Genomic DNA, 16,578 nt, shown 5'->3' with positions numbered 1-16,578 from the left:
TACAAAAGATCAGTTAACTATTTATTTGAAGAATTTAAAGGTGATATACGACACAATGTGTATCGTATTACATAATGTAATGTAACTACGGCCTCATTCACGAATTACGTCTTTTTGCTCTTCGGCTTCAGGTAGAAGAACAAAGCGATCGTTCCTATAGCAAGGTACGTCGCCTTCGACACCTGAAAAAATTTTTTTTTTATTTTATCGAACATTCAAAAATTCCTTTCAAGGTAAACGAAAGCTTTGTCGACCATTTCGAGGTTATTTCGAGGTTAAATTACTCACGTTCGCTCGACCATACATGGTCTGGCTGTTGAAATGTTTCGCTAAACCAGTAAGCTTCTCCTCGCCTTCAGCCATTTTTTCACGATGAAAAATTCAGGCAATCGCAAAAATTCTGATGACACAAAAGAACAACAAGACGTCGCCAATTCGCGAATCTACTTATGTCTCGGTTACGATCATCTGCTCGTGGACGCCATGCTCGAAATATCGAAGATAAATCGCGAGATATCGCGAGAAACTTCCTGTTTTTGAAAGGTATTTTTTTATATCCGAAATTTTGTTTTACAATATTAATAATTCTCGAATATTTTTCGAATTTTTAAATATATTCCATATATTATTTACATCATATATAAATATTTATATAATTTTAATATCTTTATTTTAATTATATAAATTAATAATTTTTAATTATAAGTAATAATAATTATTAATTATAAGTATACATTTTAATATAAATAATAATTTTATATAATATATAAATTAATAAAAAATAAATTTAATTATACAAATATATAAATATCTTAATTATTTATGTAATATTTATATAATTTTTAGTATTTTAATTCTTAATATTTTATATAATTTGTCTTAAAATTATTTAGCAGTGATTACTTCTTTAAATTGCAAGAAATACTATACTTACAAAAATTATTCTTGGCATAATTATTATGAAATTTTCATTTTTTTCCAGCTTGAAGAAAAACTGGAATATATACATTTGAGAAAGGCACTGTTAATATTAAGAATACTTGATATGGGTGAGTAAATCAACGCAGATTCTTTTTTCATTTGATGCGGTTTAACAGTCTTATATTCGTTCATATATTCTCTCATTTAAAAAAATTGATTACAAAAATATTTCTTAACAATATTATAGTATAGTATTTAAGACTAGTTGTACTTAGTCAAGAAATGATTAGAATGAGAGAAAAATTCATGAAAGAATTTAATAATAATTCACTAAGAAATTATATATGTTATTAGAAATAATAGTATGATAAATGAAATTATAATCTCAGAACACTTCATATTTCCATGCTCAGTTACTTAAGCAATACTTAAATAATACATCTGAATCAGCGTTTTAAAAAACTGAAAATCCCTGATAACTTAAACATAATTGTCACCTATTTTTGTTATAAACATCAAAAAAATAAAATTATTTATATACTTATACAAAGAGATTATATATTTATACAAAGAGGAACTTTTATCAGTCACAGGTGTAAATTTAACAATAAAGATATAATTCTAATGAGCAAAAGCTATACAAAGCTATTTATATTGAAAGTCTTAAGTACTTATATCAACAAGTTGCATTGTTCGATCCGTCGTTTTAAGTCGCGATAAATGACGATTATCATCTAAACAAACAAAAACATCAAGTTAATTAAGTATTCCATATGTGCACAAAAAAATATTTCATAAATAACTGTTCATTGTTAATAAAATCTTATAATTATTACTTTGTTTATGAAAAATATATATATAAATAATCGCTTGTTTATTGAAATCATGATTGAAAAGTTTAGATATTAAAAATACTTACCCACATATCGGGCAAAACGGAACCTCTTACAAACTCGTTTTTCTTAAAGGCATTATCTATTTCCTCGCGAGTAACTATTTTCAACTTATGTAATAATGACAACGCGCTTTGCAACGAGATTAAATGAATGGACTCAATTCGCATATTGGAATCTCGTATAGCATGTAAAGGATAACTGAAACGATAAAGATATATTTTTTTAAAAGTATCATTTTTAAAGTTGAAATTTGTACAGCTCAAATGTATACGTGTGTGGTGCGTGTTTAAAATATGCTATTTAAATTTTTTGTAAACTTACTGATCGAGTTGCAAAAATTGTACTGGATAGTCGGATCTTTGAACTTGTTTGAATGTAGCTTTTATATGCATCGTTTCTAACATAGATATCATATAAGAGCACGTTTTAAAATGTGTAAAAATTTGTACAAATTCTTGTGTCAATATCCAACCTTCTCCTTCGGAGTGAAATATAAGTGTCGCGTTTTTAACTGAATCTATTTTTTTTAAATTTTAAAATTATTAATATTATAATAATAATTATTATTATTATCACTATAATAATAATTAATTAATAAATTATTATTATTTTATATAATTATAATAATTAATAATATTATAATAATATAATATTAATATAATATTAATATAATATAATATTAGAATAATAATTATAATATAATTATAATAATTTATTTATTATTATTATTATTATTATTATTATTATTATTATTATTATTATTATTATTATTATTATTATGATAATTTATTTTATATGCACAATACTAATAAACACTGGTTCAATTAACTGAATCCCGACAATGTCATACATACCAATTTTCTGAAACACAAAAGATGTGTCGAAAAAATAGTCACTCCCATTTTTATATTCGAACTTTTGATTCTTGTAAGATGGATTATTCCAAAAATTCTTATACATATCCATCGACGTTTCTTTATCGTTCCATTGAAAAATGTAATTTAAATCAGCTGTTCCATTCATCCCTCGATTTTCAGATTCTTTGGTATTATTCGAGTCTTTAGAAAGTGAAGAATTAATCGATGTGTTAATCGTAGAATTCTCACTATGATTCTGTAAGGAAGTATCGTTTGGAAAATGCGAGTTCATCCAACGTTCAGGAATCTCGACTTTTTTCCACGCTTGAGAGGAAAGGACTCGTTCATTCACCTTATTTTGCTGATGATAAATCGACTCGTTTATGATCGGAGGTGAGTTTTGCGACGTATAATCGGTTGGTAATCGACTCACGTAAGCCTCGTCGATATGATAGCTATCATGTTTCAAGTACAAGCCATCATTCACAGACTGCGAGGACAATTCCTTATTACAATGTTCTCTGGAAGGTACGTTAGCATCATTTTTAAAATCGCTATTGCGTTTCACGTCAGCTTCCTTTTTCTGTACATTATACATCACCGGGCCAGCCTCGTAAACGATTTTAGGAGTGTAATCAACGCCATTGACATTGACGTGGTCTGCAGTCGTAGGAAACCCCTTACTTCCCGCATTGACATTTACAGTTTCCATTTTTGAAGACTGATCGTTTAAATTTTTAACTGATTGATAGGATGTAGCATTGGTATCACAATTGTTCGCCATCCATTCATTCTGCTTCTCCGGCATCTGCATATTATTAATCATGGAAAACTTGAAGGGATTCGTCTCTTTGATCACTTTGGCGAATTCGTTATTTGCGGAAAAGTTGAAAGCCGAAGAATTATGATTGTTATTGCAGATATCAGCGTTTGGCACCGTCGAGGATATCGGCTTCGTTGCAGAAGGATTTTCATTGCCCTGATCGGGGTTCGGGAGAAAAACATTGGCCGCTGGTCCATAATTGGCGAACATGGGAGTCGGAGTCGCTGGAGAAGGGGAAATTGGAGTCACTTGGATATGCGGGCTGAATCTGTCAGATTGGTGCCAGCCAAAGGTATAACCGTTTGAGCCGTAAGCGGAAAACATATTGTGAGTCTGCGATAGTTTGTCATCGTCGAACGGATTCAGGGATAAGTTACTCATGCCCGCAAGATTCTGATTCACGAAACTCTCGGCGTTCGAGTTGACCGGCATCTTTTCCACCGAGTCGACCTTACTCGACGTTTCTTTCTTGAGCGACGCTGATGACGTGCCGATCGTAGACCTATCGCTGTCCGGTGCCAGGGTCTCTTCGAAGTTTCTGAGAAATTTATTCAAGTGATGCTGGATCGACATGTGATTTTCAAAAATGCTTCTATTGAGCGGCGAGCGTCCTAATAAATCGTACAAAATCTCAGTCAGCTTGATAAACAGCTGCATGTTCTCGCTCCAGATCGGAGTAAATATCTGCTTCGCTGCGTCATTAGAAATGACATTGTCGTGCAATTGTTGATCGTTGAGAAATGGATTCGTAGCTTCGTTACCGTAACTTGGTGTCCTTACATTTGGCGTGTTCCCGAAGGAATATGTATCGCTGGAACTTATCGTTGACGTGCTAGATAAGCTGGGTTTTTTGTCGAGAGGCGCAAAGCCTGGCGGTGGCCTCACCGTATGTTGCTCAAAGCCGCACGGATGAGTCTGTTTTGACGAAACCAAAGGTACCTCGTGTAGCTCCTCGGTGGATGTTGCCTTGCAGCAGCGACTATCCGACATTAGGCTCTCCTCCGCGAAGCAATACGTCGGTAATTGATTCAAATTGTTTACTACGTATTTCATTATGCTCGCCATATCGACGGCATCGCCCTGAATAATGAAAACAAAAGAGAAAACAGATCAGATAAAGTGATATGCGTATCATTACAATATTTCTTGTAGAAAATTAATACTTTAATATTAATATTAATATTTATATTAATTTTAATATTAATTTTATATTAATTTTATTAATATAAAATTAAATAATTAAATAATAAAATTAATATAAAATTAAATTATTAATATAATATTAATTTTAATATTTATTTATTTTAATATTAATATTTGAATAATATTCCAACAAGCTCGAGGTAAAAATAAGGAAGTTTGATAATTAGAAGAGAAACTTGAAAAATAACATGGAATAACGACGGCATCACCCTGAGTAATGAAAACAAAAAGGAAAACAGATCAGATAAAGTGATATGCGTATCATTAAAACAATATTTCTTGTAGGAAATTAATATTTTAATATTAATATTAATTTGATTTAATATTAATTTGATATTAATTTTATTAATATTAATTTTAATATTTATTTATTTTAATATTAATATTTGAATAATATTCCAACAAGCTCGAGGTAAAAATAAGGAAGTTTGATAATTAGAAGAGAAACTTGAAAAATAAATAGATAAATAGAATAACATTGAACCGAGGCACAAGAATTCGGGAAAAATTATCACTTTATGTGATCGTAGTAGTATTTTTCTTGCTGATTGGTATAATAAACTTTACACAACTTTGCACATTCCAATATCTTTATTACATATTGTGTCGTTGTATTTTATATACACTACATATAACATAAGGTTCAAATTTTTCCCAAAACAGAACTAAATTAATATCTTAATATGTATTACATAATTGCGAATATGCGATTACAAAAATATATATATATATGTATATATATTAGTAATCCAATTAGAAGAATCGTATTTTTTTTATCAACATATAATATTCCTCTACACATCACTAAAAGTAATTATTAAATGATTAATGATTAATAATGATGATAAGACACACAATCTTAATTTATCTTAATTCAAAAAAGTAAAATACGTTATATATGATTTATTGTGTGATAAAAAATTTTTTTTTCACAAAATGCAAATTTTATTAAATACTTTCAGATTCATTGTCTGAAATTTGATAGCCGTTGTACTTATTTTCCTCATAGTGTAAGACAGACTCTACACAAACGTCCCACTCGCTCTCATCGGATTCTATATCGCAATCATTCAGCACTGGCGGAACAAGTGTTTCCTCGAGCACATTTACGTCATTATTCGGTGATTTACATTTCACGCGATCTACCACCAATTCGTCGACTAATTCGCTTTCTTTCTTGTCACTCGCGACACTTTCCTGGTTACTTAGATCATCAGAATCCAATTCAACATCGCTCGACGCATTTTCCATGTTTTTCAACACCAATTCCAACATATTTTTTAAATTACGAGGCCTTTCGACTGTCGCATTCGAATGTTCTGAATTGTCAACGGTAGAAGCAATCGAGTCAATTTCCACCGAATGATTCTGCTTGGAATCATTCGTACTGAAAGAAGAGACAGAATCGTCCGAGGACAAGAGACATTTAGTTTCTTTAGAGTTGCAATCTAGCGAAAAATCACTCGAGGACGTGGACAGTTTCGAAAGGTTGCATAATTTGATAAAGCGCATGCTACTTTGATTCCTGACGTCCGAGTGTTGTTCGTCGTCTGACGAGATCATTGTACTACTGGTAGTGCTATTGCTGTGACTATAGGAAGACCATGGAACCTGGTCGCTGCTAGGAGAGTCTCTTTTACTAGACAGGTCCATCGAGGTATTCGAATGCATGGAATTCATCTGCATGCGCTTCATTTGATCCAATAATACTTTATATCTGGGATTGCCAGGTGTACTGCATTCAGAGGAACTGTCTGTATTACATTCAAACATTTTCTTATTATTTATTCTCGTCGTTTCATTCTTATCTTCATTATTAATCATATTAGAGGCGTTTGATTTCACATCATCTGTAGCAAAATCTCTGTTTTCTATTTCGGTTCTTGTCCCATATGCTTCATTATTTTCGTTTATGACCTGGGATTGAGGTGTCATTTTTACTGGAGAAGCTACACCATTGGTTTTAGCAGGATTAATAGCAGAATTTGATGTATCTTCAGATTGGACTTGAGTGTCATCATAATTACCACACAATATGTCAAGTATCCTCCTCGGTACAAGTACTGTTGTATACTGATCATTCTGTATTTCCATTCTGCTTCTCAGTCTTGCCACGGATTGTGACACATTTTTAAAACCGTAATTGAAATTCCTCTCGGGCAGGTAATATTCCTCTTCTCTACGAGTTAGATTAAAAAAGTAAGGGTTAAGAGGTGATTTTTTCTCCAGATTATTTAAATCATGCGATTCCGATTCATCTTCTGTTACATTGTTTTTATATTCTTTAATTAGAGCGTTCAAATTATTATGTGACGCAGCATTTGTTTCACGAAGAAGCTCATTCTTCTCTTGTATTACTTTCCAATCAAAAGGCTCCATCATACCATGTCCACCATATAAACTTCTAAATGTTCCAAAATCTTTTTCGTTATTATCCTCGTTGTCGGAATCTCTCAAAGTAAAATCCACATTCAGTGCACAGTGCTTTTCATTATCGTCGTGTGAATTAGCTTTCATATCTGAATCAATTTGTCGTATGTCATCTTTAAAGTCATGGTTTGACTTTGACGTCGAAATGCTCGGATTAGAATTGGATGTAACATTCAGTGTTCTCAATTTTTCGAACGGGGCAAATTCTCCAGGACCATTTGGTCTTTCATTTGTCGAAGAATTTGTTGATTGCGATTTAGTATCCGATGATTCAGCATTCAGTGAATTATTATCCCGTAATTTCTGCAAGAGAGCTTTTAAATTTGACTCGAAAGTTTTGTTTTCATTTGTTACATTATTTTCACTCTTTACATTAAATAATGTATGCGTTTTCTTGCACGGTATTGATTGATCTTGTCGCGTTTCATCGACATTTTCTATATCACTTTCTATATCACTCTCAGACATCTTATCATGGGCGATTGGCACAGACGTAGGCGATGGGACATTAATATTATTGCAAGTCGTATAATGAAGATACGAAAAGTTATCACACATACGCACCATTTTACCGCAACGTGCTAATTTCTCATTGATTAACCAATCATTTATATGTACATCCTCCTCTTCACTTGTATCAGTCAAAATGACCATCATAGAATTGTTCTATCAAAATAAATAAATAAATATTAGATAAATAATATTACATCCATAACAATCATATTTGTAATAGCAATTTTCTATAAATGTTATTATTATATGTCATATAAATGTTATTATTAAATTACACATATGTAAATTAATCAAATTAGAAGATTGAAAAAAATATTATCAATCTAATTATTTTTGCTTGATACCGAAAATTAAAACAAAGATATTTCACAATAATCGAGAAATAATCTAAAGTTAAAAATTAAAGTACTTATATTTTGATTTTAGAAATATAAAAAATAATCTCACCGAAGGATCAACTGAAATTATCGTTAAGGCTAAAAGAGTTTCACTAATTCTATCAACTAATTGATCTATTACACTCTTTTTCCAACGATCACCAACACATGGTCTAACATTGTACAAGCCGCAAGGTATCGCTTGCGCGGGTAGATAACAGAACTGTTTATGCAAATAATATACATCTTCGGACGCATACGTTTTCAAAGTGCCATAATCGTAAAACATTATCTATTGAAATATAAAGAATATTATTATAATAATATAATTGATGGAATCACTTCCAGAAACTTAATTGTATTATTCAAAATATTCTTATCTTATATTGCATTTTCACTCACCGTCACTCTGAAATCTGGCTTTACAGATTTAATAATTCCTCTATGCCATTTACCTGCATATATACAGGCACAATTTAGACCTTTTTTAAGAGCTATCTTTGGAATGGTGTACTTATCTTTATTACGCTGGTAATAATTGCTAGAAAAAAATTAAGTAATTTTAATTATCTTTCTCTCTATTGCTACTATTAATACATGAACATTGATTAATCGTTGTACTTACTGCAAATTACCCATAAGTTTATCAAAGTCTTTCCTATTTTCCCGTAGATGTATCCAAAAGAAGGTTGGATGAAATATTTCTACAATATATACCTCCAGAAAATTTCCAGTAGACTGTAAATCAGTCACTGATATTTGGTCCACACTGTCATTATAATTCATTGTATCCTCAGGTGCAAATATCTTGGTTATAGTAGGAGACTATAAAATTAGATATACCAATTATGGCAATATTATTAGAGTGTGCATATAAAAAAAGGGATAATTATATATTTTATTTTAGAGAAAGTAAAACAATTTAATTAATAAGAAAATAAACATCATGAATAGAAATATAATACTTAAGAAATCCTACAATTCCTGGATATTATTTATATATATTATGAATATTGTTACCTATGAATTTTTTTCATATAAAATCTTTAATTTTATTTGCGATAAAAATCAAAAGGATTAATACTTCTATATAAAATTTATATCTTTTTATAAATTTTAATACTTATAAAAAATCATTAACGGTTTTAGCATTATAAATAAATCAATAAATAAATACAATTATAATAATACAATATAATAATAAATTATATAAATAATAAATTATATAATAAATTAAATAATAAATATAATAATAAATTATATAAATACAATAATAAATCAATAAATAAATCAATCAATAAAATCAATCAATAAATATAGTTAACAATGTACAATGTAATTCAACAAAAGATATATCTTATCGATTAATTCCAAATGAGAGACATTATCAAATAAATATAGATATTATCAAAAAATATATACTTACAACATCCGCTGGGATCGGTGCATTGTCATCATTGTCATATTGTCTTCGCACTCCATTGTGTTCATCATATTGTTCACATGAGCTTGATCTTTTATCGGTAGACTCTGTTCTCGAATCTTGGTCAGGAACTATCGGCCTATTGTCCGCGGTATACAATAAGAAATCACCGGTCAAATTTTCCTGTGTCATATAGAAAATGTTCGTCAAGTAAGATACGTAATCGCGCACGCTCATAAAACCTAGTTCCTTGTAATTTAAATGTACGTTATATTCCTTGAAATATTGTTCAGGCAAATCAGCACACCAAATACCCTCTGGATGTTTTCGTATCAACTGATCCAATCGCGACTTTGTTCTATTGTCTATTAGCGAGGCAATTTCTGGGAGATCATTCAAGTAGTTATCATCATCGACGTCGTCGTTGTGATTCAACATTGCATTCTGTTCGTTATTCATACTTCGGGGAAAACTCGCGGCGATTCGCCCACTAGTCTGGGATTGCTTCGGATAATTATTGCTTACATAATTGGATGGGACAAAGATGCCTTCATCGTCAAGCTCCTCCGAAAAATCGGACCCCTCCTCTCCACCAACGCATACCGTTTCCCTGGCTGGTGACCGTGGTACATTCTGTGATGTTGAAGACTGTGGATGATTTTTCACGTTTCGTGAAACATCATTCACAGACGATTTAGGATAAATCATATCACAATCTAGATACAAGAAATGCGACAACTCGCGCAGCTGTTCCCGCATGTCATACATAGAGACTGTGATATGTGGCCATCGCTTCTGTAGCATCAAAATGACATTCCGCATACTTATGCCCTTTGGTTTGTTCCTGACATAGGCTACAATATACGATAGCTGCTCGGCTGTGACTCTGACTCGAGCACGTTGCATTTGTGGCAAGCGATTGGGAAATCGATTATTGACATTACTCTGACGAAACCTAGGCGGAATGTATTTCGATTTCGGAGGAAGCTTCTGACGGGATACCAACGAGCTCACGTGTTTAGTCTTCTCTGATGCGATTCCGCGCACGTGGTGTCCACCATTATACCACTCGATCACAAAATGTTCTGGCATACTGCTGAGAAAGTCCACCAAATCGGCAAAGCCAAACTTCCGCCATGGTATGCGCTCACCTTCCACCTCGTAATAATCTTGATCGAGGACGGCAACCGAGGTGCTGCCAGGTCGCGCAAGCAGTAAAGACAGGAGGATCTTACGAACCTCATCGAGTTTCGCACTGTTTATCGGCATGGTGTTGAGATTCTTTTATTCACGTTCAAATATTCTTATTGTTGGAATATTACTGATATAAGAAACATATCTCTCACGCCAGTGTCTCTCTTCAAAAAACTTGGACACCTGCAAAAAAATTCCACACTTAGTAAAGATGTAGCTAATCCAAGAGTACTGTATGTTGATACATTACACTCTATTAATTAATTAAAAATAAATTAAATATTTCATAACTCGTCATATATTTTGCATTAAATTTTACATATAATAGCATACAGCAAAAAAGTGTCATAAGCGAAAGAAATAATGTATCTCATCATTATCTATTAATCTTTTCAAAAATAATTATTATTAATATTAATATTGTTATTAATATTAATATTGTTATTAATATTATTATTATTATTAATATTATTATTAATATTATTATTATTATTATTATTATTAATATTAATATTACTATTAATATTATTATTAATATTAATATTATTAATATTAATAATAATATTAATTTATATTAATATTAATATTATTATTAATATTAATTTAATATTGTTACTTAATTAAAATTAATTTAATTAAATTATATTAAATATTATATTAAATAGTAATAGTAACAATATTAAATTAATATTAATAATAATATTTTAAATTAATTTAATATTATTATTATTAATTTAATATGATTAATATTAATATTATTAATAATTTTTTAATTAATATTTTTTCTTTTTAATTATTTATCGAAGATTTAGAAATAACGTTCTATCTGCTTAGAAAATAGCCACGAGATTCACAGATGCTTTACACAAATAACTACATACACAGGATCTTTTGTTTTCAAAAACTTTAACATGTGGAGTCTCACACATTCCTAAGATTAGGATCTAAAATGTTTCCTCGTGCTTTTTATAATATGAAAAAATATCTCAGGAATTCATCTCTAACAAGTTGTAGTTTACACTTTCTAAAGAAATAATTCGCTAAAAATAAGAAAGTATGCAAAACGATCTTCTTACACGAAAAACAAGAGACGTTCACATGAAGAACTTTGCAGATAAATACAGACTATTACCGAGCTTATCTCGCGTAAATTTTCAGGATAAATATCAAAGACTAAAATATATTAAACAAAATTAAAAATAATTAAACATTATTGGGGATGTCTTCTTTATATATATATATATATATATATATATATATATATATATATATATATATATATGAAAAAGCTTCCTCCAAGAAGTTACTTTGCACGTGATTCTGTGTATTCGAATTTATAGAAGGGTTAAATTACAAAGAAGATATTCTTAAAGTAATCTAAGTGATCTTACGTATCTCACAAATGCAAGTTCTATATTTCCTTATTAATTTTTTTTCTCACCTAACAATATCGTACCTTAATAAAGTGAATTTGATATCTTAACCTAATCTTTACCGGCGCTTCCTACCCCAAAGATATAACTAAGAGATAATAGCGCCCTGAGAAAGCTCTGTTTGCGTTTTATCAAGATATCTTGAGGAAGGAGAGGGAAAGTGAAAAAAAATTGAACACAGAGTAAAATTACGTAGAAATAAGATAACGTTCGAAACAGAACATGTATATGTGTATCTCTTTTTATTTAACTCAATTACACGAGAGAAAACCTCGAGAAGAGCTATCCACCAATCACGGCATTTTGACTCTTTTTCTCTCTCTTAGTTCATTGTTTTCAATTTATTTGTACGAATACGTACGTACCAAGCGACAATTTGACATACGATAGTCGAAAAATAAATATGGCTACATAATTCTAGCTTTTAAAAAAAAGATGCAGATATTTAAAAAACGCTTACGTTATTATTTAAGGTGCGGCCTCATTGACGCTACTTTTTAGCGTCAATGAGGCCGCACCTTTACAGCTTATTCCACGATAGCGACTGCGCTTGCGCGCTGGGCACAAATTCCGAGCCGACCAATCGGATTGAGGAGAGCAAGCGTTACTAGACTAGAGACCCTCGAGTAAGAGTCTGGCGATTGACTGTAGGCTGATTGGTTAGGTTAGGTTGACAAATAATGGCGGAACCAATCCAAAATACTGAAAGTTTTAGCGCAAATTATAAATTAGATATAAATCATTTTAGTGAAAATAAGTTAAAATTTTATATTTTGTGACGAGTATATAAAATAAATTAGTTACAAATATTTAAATTAATTTTCTAATAATGTCTATAAGTAATTTTTAAATTTTATGTTAATATAATTCGTTTAAAAAATATTTTTCACATATACGGCTATTTTTTGTGGGGTTCCAGTTTGGAATATTAATATTAATAATCACAATGCTCTTCTTTCATGATTTATTGGAAAACTTCTCATTGAAAATCCTTTAATTAGTAAAGTTATTGCAACCATCATTACAGCAGCCAGTCATTTTTCAATGCAAATTTAAGAAATATATAATAAAATAACCAATAATAATGTAAAAATAAAAAAAATTATTCTATAAAATTTATCCACAAATTTAAATAAAACAAGTACAAGTATGTAAATTTAAATGAACAGAATGAAAAAGATTCGACGACGTTCTTTTTTTATTTTAAGTTATTAAGTTTTAAGTTTCTCAAAAATAAAAGTTTTTTAGAAGCTTGCCTGGAAAACTCTTGCATAATGAAAACGTCATCTTAGATAATTTTTAGATAAGATGACATATTTTTCATCTAAGATAAAGATAAAGATACTTTGTATTTCTTCATCTAGTTAAAGATAAAGATGATTCATTTTTTATCTAGATAATTATCTAGATAATTTTATCTAGATATCAACAAATACTGCTAACTAATATATACACTCTACATATAGAGTGCCTTGTTATTTAACGCAGTCGCCATTTTTTTACTTGAGGATCTCTATACTAGACCACAGTTACGCTGATCTAGACTGCGTGAACTCTATGACCTTTGACAGAAACGTGCCACGTCCAATGGCGCTCCTTTCCTTTTCTCTGATTGGTCGATTTAAAATTCTTATTCGCTATCACGAATGCATAATACAAGTCATAAATTTAAATACGTAAGAGACGTCAATATTCGTCAATATTCTTGAATAAAAGAAGAAATATTCCTTTCAATGATGGCATGTTCTGTTCGTAAGTGATTACGTAAATTAGAAGGCGCTTTTGAAATCCAAAAGTGCCTTCAAATAATATCGAAAAATATGAAAAAGCATATGAAAAAAAAAGAGAAAAATGAATTTTTATAATACTTTTTATAAATAATTTTTTTTTATAAGAAAAGATTTTAAATTATTTATAAAGAAAAAATTTTTCAATTTTCAACAATTTAACAATTGATACGATTTGTGATTTTAAATTGTCTAAAACGTTGCGATGTTGTTCGTAAATTGTCCTTAGATTCTTTTTGTTAATTTATTTCGTAAAAAAAAAAAAGTTAAGATAATGAGCGTTTCTATAACAAGATACAAACAGCATTAATTACAGAGTTAAATGTATTATATAAAATATTATATTAAATATTATATATTAATTATTATGTATTATATAAATATATTAAATATTATATATTAATTAATTCCAATTTTTGAAAGTACTTGAGTAGTGCAAAAAATGCACAGCTATAGATCGAGCGAAACGAAATCATCATTTTTCCTATTTTATTTATTAGCTTCCTCCTTATAAAAATTTTATAAAATTATTTATAAAATTATTTTATAAAATTATTAATAAATATCTCTTTCTAAATATCTAAAATTGTTAATATATTATATCATATCGCGTAATCACTTGATTCTATATTAAACTATTAAATTTGATTGATACTCTTCCAATTCTTGACAGATTAATGCTGAAGAAAAATCAATTTTAATTTAATTAAAGAATATTATAATTATAATGCTTCATCATATCTTGACTTTTAGAGTGTTGCACTCCATCCGCATTGCAGCACATTGTGCGGCCGCAAGTAGGCGTTCTGGACAATGAAGAAAATAAAGATTGACATTAATTCCATTATGGATGCGAGGATTTACGACATCCTTAGTAGTTGCAACATTTAATCGAAGGAGACAGACACTGCTTATCATCAAAATGTACTTCCTGCTTATACGCATATTATTACCGTTTTTCTTGAGAAAAACAGAGGAAAAAAGAATTGTAGAATAGTGCAAATTGATAATGTAAAGTGCAGTTAGTCATCAATAACAATAATTTAGTTATCGATAAGTAATAATATTAACCTCCATCTCTTTAATTAATGGTATACAGTAAATAAAAAACACATTAATATTATGTATATTCGTATTAATTTTTCTTTCTATCTCATTGTTTATGTGCGATAAATAATATATAATTTTGCTTTCACAAAAAAATTATATCAACGAGAGATAGATTTATTTATTAGCATCATATCATCTAGATCTTTTGCAATGCTACACAATTATATACAAAATACATAAAACATTGTAAACATTATATATAAATATGCAAAATATGTATTTATTTATGTACCCAGATAGTATAAAGGGTTTAAAAAGAATTTATTTTTATGCCACAAAATCTGAGTTCACTTTTAAATGCAAAAAGAATTCTTTTACGCGTAAAAGAACTTGATATATACAAAATCCATTTAAAAAATTGAGCGTGACCTTCACGGGACCTTCAAGTAACTATTTAAGATCAAATTAATAACATCTTCTTATATCTCCTTTTAAATCATATAACTTTTGTCTGAAACTTTTTTTCGTATCTCGCATATTTTTCAAAATATTTGCCTGTTAAGATTAAAATGAATCACCCTTATACATATGTATTATTATATATATTTATGCACAATTAAGTATAGTTTTATAATTATATTCAATTTTGTATGAGTATATAATTATAATATATGAAACATTTTTTCAAGAAAATTAAAGTTGAGAAAAATTAAACCAATATTAATATTAATATTAATATTAATATTAATTATTATTTTTAGACGCTCTTTTATTTTCATTCTATTCATTAAAACATATCAAATTTCAAGATTAAAAATTTAATTACTGTTCAAAATGCTCTCTCATTGACGATAATTATAAATAATTAAGAAACCCCTCACAAATAATGGAATATTATTGATCCCTCTCGTGAACTTTCAAAATTAGCGGACCCGCGCTCTACGTAATCCAATTATAATAGCCAATATGATATTACATATTTGACAATAAACATTTCATAATTCTACGTAATTATCACACGGTAAAAAACATTTTGTATTTCTGTTAAAATTTTCTCGTGTAAAAATTTTGTGTTAAATTTTTAACATACTCTTATGTTAGTGTAACATATTATCGTTGCGTTATTTTGACATTTCTGCGTTGAGTTAATATTCACCGTTTCTAAGAGTTAAAACAACACAAATAATATGTAAATGCACGAATTTTTGATGAAATATGTTATGTGTTAAAATAAACAGATAAGTTGTGTTATTTTTCTCTCTATAACAGTTTCCATATGTTAGATCGACATACCTCTTCTGTTATTTATACTTCTGTTATTCATAAAAATGTAAGAATAACATTTTCTTTTAATTAAATTTAACATTATAAATATGTTAATTTAACATAAACTCTATTTCCAGATTTCAAGTTTAAGCGTTACACTTTTGCGTTAATTTTTAAACATATTTCTTGTGTTATTTATTTACATACTTACCTTCTGTTAAATTAAAATTAGAGTGGATAAATTGGGACATGTGAAATATGTTAAATTTAACACAAAATTTTTTACTGTGCATTAATCCTCAGAAAGCTCGAAATCAAAACTGTAATTTTTTTCCTCTAAATTTAAAACATTTTGCTTCGAGTGCGAGAGAACCCGAGGTCTCGTACACGCGGATGCATCAGCCG

The 16,578-nt window shown here is 29.4% G+C and overlaps 2 protein-coding genes across 10 annotated transcripts; both read right to left on the bottom strand.

Annotated features, from left to right (window-relative positions):
- On the bottom strand, window positions 1-498 carry LOC109609919 (up-regulated during skeletal muscle growth protein 5). Its single transcript, XM_020027172.1, has 2 exons — window positions 289-498; window positions 1-182 (listed from the first exon to the last, which is right to left on the bottom strand). Exons 1-2 carry the CDS (start codon window positions 361-363, stop codon window positions 105-107), a joined length of 153 nt encoding a protein of 50 aa, XP_019882731.1. The 5' UTR covers window positions 364-498; the 3' UTR covers window positions 1-104.
- Window positions 499-1,474: 976 nt separating this feature from the next.
- LOC105250047 lies at window positions 1,475-12,226 on the bottom strand. Of its 9 annotated transcripts, none has more exons than XM_025414210.1 (12): window positions 12,094-12,226; window positions 10,458-10,820; window positions 9,969-10,091; window positions 9,447-9,626; window positions 8,646-8,845; window positions 8,423-8,561; window positions 8,091-8,312; window positions 7,695-7,796; window positions 2,672-4,577; window positions 2,139-2,334; window positions 1,841-2,015; window positions 1,475-1,655 (listed from the first exon to the last, which is right to left on the bottom strand). In XM_025414210.1, the coding sequence occupies exons 2-12, from the start codon at window positions 10,710-10,712 to the stop codon at window positions 1,593-1,595; spliced, it is 3,561 nt and encodes a 1,186-aa protein (XP_025269995.1). In that variant the 5' UTR covers window positions 10,713-10,820; window positions 12,094-12,226; the 3' UTR covers window positions 1,475-1,592. The 9 variants fall into 9 exon arrangements, with proteins under 9 accessions (XP_025269995.1, XP_025269996.1, XP_019882735.1 ...); XM_025414211.1 differs by having other exon boundaries at window positions 9,969-10,076; XM_020027176.2 differs by having other exon boundaries at window positions 9,969-10,820.
- Window positions 12,227-16,578: the final 4,352 nt, after the last annotated feature.

This window comes from Camponotus floridanus, unplaced genomic scaffold (assembly GCF_003227725.1).
Source record: "Camponotus floridanus strain SB8 unplaced genomic scaffold, Cflo_v7.5 scaffold8, whole genome shotgun sequence".
Lineage (NCBI taxonomy): Eukaryota > Metazoa > Arthropoda > Insecta > Hymenoptera > Formicidae > Camponotus > Camponotus floridanus.
Note: the sequence above shows the minus strand (reverse complement) of the source record. Positions and strands in the feature narration are given on the sequence as shown.

Bases quoted from the DNA above. Each gene is read 5' to 3' on its own strand.
- LOC109609919 (XM_020027172.1), bottom strand. From the start codon at position 363: ATGGCTGAAGGCGAGGAGAAGCTTACTGGTTTAGCGAAACATTTCAAC. The intron at 183-288 runs GTGAGTAATTTA...AAATTTTTTCAG, and splicing joins CCATGTATGGTCGAGCGAAC to GTGTCGAAGGCGACGTACCT.
- LOC105250047 (XM_020027174.2), bottom strand. From the start codon at position 10,712: ATGCCGATAAACAGTGCGAAACTCGATGAGGTTCGTAAGATCCTCCTG. The intron at 8,846-9,446 runs GTAAGTATATAT...CTAATTTTATAG, and splicing joins CACCGATCCCAGCGGATGTT to TCTCCTACTATAACCAAGAT. The intron at 8,313-8,422 runs GTGAGTGAAAAT...ATATTTCAATAG, and splicing joins AGCCAGATTTCAGAGTGACG to ATAATGTTTTACGATTATGG.